The sequence below is a fragment of the Lactuca sativa genome, chromosome 5, assembly GCF_002870075.4.
Source record: "Lactuca sativa cultivar Salinas chromosome 5, Lsat_Salinas_v11, whole genome shotgun sequence".
Taxonomy (NCBI): Eukaryota; Viridiplantae; Streptophyta; class Magnoliopsida; order Asterales; family Asteraceae; genus Lactuca; species Lactuca sativa.
This window is the reverse complement of record NC_056627.2, coordinates 346,059,799-346,064,031: the sequence shown is the minus strand read 5'-3', so window position 1 is coordinate 346,064,031 and position 4,233 is coordinate 346,059,799. Positions and strand designations below refer to the sequence as shown.

Sequence of the window (4,233 nt, the reverse complement as noted above, 5' to 3'; positions counted from 1 at the left end):
GGCTTGCAATGTAGTTGAATATGGGGACAAACGCATGGGAACTGAAACCACGGGGACAAACGCGTAGCGATTTTCATTGTTGTTCTCAAAGAACTAGTTGTTAGGGGTGAGCAAAAACCGAAACAAAACTGATGGAGTGGTTTATAGTTTTGCAAAAACCGAAATGCGGTGCGGTTTTGGTATATAAACCACACCGCAATGTGACACCGAACCGCGAACCGCAAGTAAATACGAACCGAACCGCTATATTATATTTTAAATAAATTATATATTTATATTTTATATGTAATAAGAAGTATTTAATTATTAATATATATTTCACTGCCCTAAAATTTGACTTCATTCTTCAGTATCGCCATTTGAAGGGTTTCACCTTGCCGGAACCAACTAGCCATGGTTTGATTCTTGAAATACATGGTGTGAACTCACTATGGATTAGCCCATATAACACAAAGAGATGTAAATCAACTTATAGATCAGTAAATTCCTTCACAAAGAGTATATATACCTTATTATAACTAACTCTTCTCCCAAAAAAAATTGTTCCTTTTTCATACACATTGTATTTTTCAAATTTGTTTTCATATGTATTGTATTTTGCAAATTTGTTTCACATATGACGACATACCAACACAACAACTAGAAAGCAACAAGACTAATCTAACTTCACCGATTACTCACCTTCTTTTCATCAAATGAAATTTATATAAATTCTGTAATCTAACTTTCACATGATGAAACATTGGGAATATCGGATACACAAGAGTGAATTCATTTGAGTACACATAATCTTGTGAAAACTTTATATACATGTATGTTTCATAAAGATGTAAAGTCAGGTATTAAATTTGCAAGTAAGGTGAAAAACCATATCAATTTATGCAGTTTAAAACCGAACCACAATCGAAAAAAGAAACTACACCAATGAACCAATTGTTTTACTCTACCTAAGATTAATAAAAAAGACATTTTCATTGTTGCAAAAATGAATGTTTTTTACTTAATTTTATAAAACAAAATCAGCAAGGGGCAGTTTAGTCCATTGCAAATATCCTTCTACATTATACATTTGGACTAAATATCCTTTTACTTAATTTTATAAAACAAAATCAACAGGGGCATTTTAGTCCATTGCAAATATCCTTCTACATTACTACATATGACTGGAAATAGCAATGAGAAAGGAACACAAAATTAACACGGAGAAGAATACAAAAGGGTCCCACTCTGAGTCTTTTTGACCATATTCTCCTATCACCTTCCATATATAAATTCCCCAAAAGACTTTAATCATAATTCATCAAGAAATCCAACCACACAACAAAAAAATTCGAACGTTACACAGATCGAAAATCAAACATGTGTACCGTTGCGATCTCAAACTCGCCGGTGTTCTCTCCATCATCGAGAGTTTCTTCTTCGATTTTCTGCAAATCGTCACCTGAATCTTTGACTTTGACTCATTCCCCATCGGCGTCTTCTTCATCCCCAAAGTCGTCGTTCAAGTTTCGCCTTCAGAAACCATTGCCGCCTGCTAGTGGACTTATCAGAGCTTCCAACGAAGATGGACCCACTTCTTCTTCTACTTCTCCGACGTTTTTGAAGAGAAAAAGACCCACTAGATTAGCTATTCCTGTTGCGCCTTTGAGCTTTTCTGCAGATCAGTCAACGCCTTGTGTGGCGACGGCGGAGGACCGGTGGAAGGAGGTGGAGGTTGAGGGAGATGGATATTCGGTTTATTGTAAGAGAGGAAAGAGAGAAGCGATGGAAGATCGGTTTAAAGCTCTAGTCGATTTCAGTGGAGAGAATACACAGGTGAATATGTTATGAAATTTACGGGTTTCTAGTGTTTTTCTACTCTCTTACTCCGAACTGGTCTTTACCTTGTTTTCCGGTGACATTTTCAGGCGTTCTTTGGTGTTTTCGACGGCCACGGTGGATCAAAAGCTGCCGAATTTGCAGCAGAAAATCTCGGAAACAACATTCAGAATGAAGTAGAAAAGAGTGGTGAAGTCGAAATAGTGGAAGCAATCAAACAAGGCTACTTAAACACAGATGCAGAGTTTTTAAAACAAGAACAACGCGGCGGAGCTTGTTGCGTAACTGCCATTATCACCTCCGGCAACCTAGTGGTCTCAAACGCCGGTGACTGCCGTGCAGTGGTCAGCAGAGGAGGAGCCGCCGAGGCTCTTACTTCCGATCATCGTCCTTCAAGACCAGATGAGAAACTCAGAATCGAATCCCTGGTAAGAATTCGCCCAAACCTTTCATTTTAAACTCGATTACAAACAATTATAGAAATCGATTGCTGATTTTTCTTTATGGGTAATTTGCAGGGAGGTTATGTCGACTGTAGACGAGGTGTTTGTAGAGTTCTTGGATCACTAGCAGTGTCAAGAGGAATCGGAGATCGTAGCCTGAAACAATGGATAACAGCAGAACCTGAAACCAAAGTATTCAAAATCATACCTGAATTTGAGTTCTTGATCATGGCTTCCGATGGTTTATGGGACAAAGTTAGCAATCAAGAAGCAGTTGATATAGCTCGACCTTTTTGTGCTTCCATGGATAAAATGGAAGCTGTTGTGGCCTGCAAAAAGCTTGTTGACCTCTCGGTTTCTAGAGGATCAGTGGATGATACGAGTGTGATGATTGTGCACTTGGGTCGTTTTTGTCGATGAAATCATCAAGAAAGATCATCAAGTGAACATTTTTTTTTTCCAACTTCTGATGATCCTATTGTTCTTTTGATGTTTTAGTATTCTTAGTTTAACTAGATTCATTGTAATAACCCGAACTACTTACTTGATTCGTTCATTCTTTATAACTCAATCATTTGTTAATGGGGTTTTAATTTGAAAATGATTCATCGACATATTAAAGTTTCATACAATCTTTGTAAATTTGATGACAAAAATGAGAAATATATTTATGTCTTTTGTGAGACCTTTTGTTACATTTAAATCAGTTTGGATCTTAATCTAATACACATAGAACACAATACAAACTCTTCCAGTAACAGCTATATAAATCAACATTTATATACAGATGGGAAAAAGGAGTAAGTCAAGAAGACAAGAGTCGAGAACAAGTCATAATGTAGCCGTTGAAGCCATTGGTCAATCAGTCAATTTATGCTACCCGATTTATTGAGTTATTTAAAGGGAAGAATTAGTGGTTGACTACAACCAAATGCAAAAACTTGAATTTATTCACTTCATCGTTATTTCAGGTCATTGGAAAGGATTCTGTGGGATAAAAAATGTCGTGAACGTCTATCCCCCACAATCAATAACTGATAAAAGGGCCTTATGGGCAGATTTGCTCTCACTTAAGAACGCAACTCCCTGTGATTTAGGTATTCTTTGGAAACTTCAATTCCGTAAGGAAACCAGAAGACAGGTGTATCTCAAAATTTTGTAAGTATTCGGCTGCCGACTTTAATAATTTATTGCAAACGCAGGTCTTCGTGAATTTCAGATGGGGGGACGAAAATTCATTTTTCTTAGAGAAGATGGATTCAAACTTAGCAAGATTGATAGATTTCTTGTGTGCTCAAATTTTATTCATTTTCCGGTGATCCTTAAGGCTTCCAACTTGGACTTCGGTCCTCCTCACTTCCAAATTTTATTGTAACGCACAAATCTTGAGGTACTTTATTTGTAATTGAATTATCATTTTGAGGATTTTCACAACGTGGTGGAGGCACCACCACGACGTGGTGAGGCGAGAAGGATTCGTGTGTTTCATTTAAGCCACCATGGCATGGCAGTATTGGTCACGGCGTGGTGGACGACTGACATGAAAACCCTATTTTTCCAGGTTTGCTCCTTATTTAAAGGAATGAGGAGGCTTGGGTTTGCTTATCCTCAACCTCCATCATCCCCCTCAAGCCCTAAAGAAAACCCTAATCACTTTCCTCCATTATTGAGCTAGTTTTGGTGTTCTTTAAAGATAAAGAAGGAAGAAGGAGGAAGAAGGAAGCAAAGATCAAACAAGCAAGTCTCCATTCTTCACCCTAACACTCTTTTGGACCTTTATAAGTGTCCAAGAATCGATTTTCATCATGCTAAGTTGCTAGATCTTGAGTTTTGTCCCATTAACTTCTTGCTTTTGCCTTTTGGGTTGGTAAGATCTCTTAAAGTTTGCAACTTTATAAATCTATGGGGCATTTGGTGTAGTTTGTGCCTTGGATCTAGAGTTTGGTTGGGTTTTCAATCCATACATGTGATT

General features: G+C 37.5%; 1 protein-coding gene across 1 annotated transcript; it reads left to right on the top strand.

Moving 5' to 3' along the window:
- The first annotated feature begins 1,286 nt into the window (after positions 1-1,286).
- On the top strand, positions 1,287-2,832 carry LOC111912638 (probable protein phosphatase 2C 25). The gene is made up of 3 exons (XM_023908393.3): positions 1,287-1,815; positions 1,908-2,246; positions 2,337-2,832. Exons 1-3 carry the CDS (start codon positions 1,360-1,362, stop codon positions 2,679-2,681), a joined length of 1,140 nt encoding a protein of 379 aa, XP_023764161.1. The 5' UTR covers positions 1,287-1,359; the 3' UTR covers positions 2,682-2,832.
- The last annotated feature ends 1,401 nt before the right edge of the window (positions 2,833-4,233 follow it).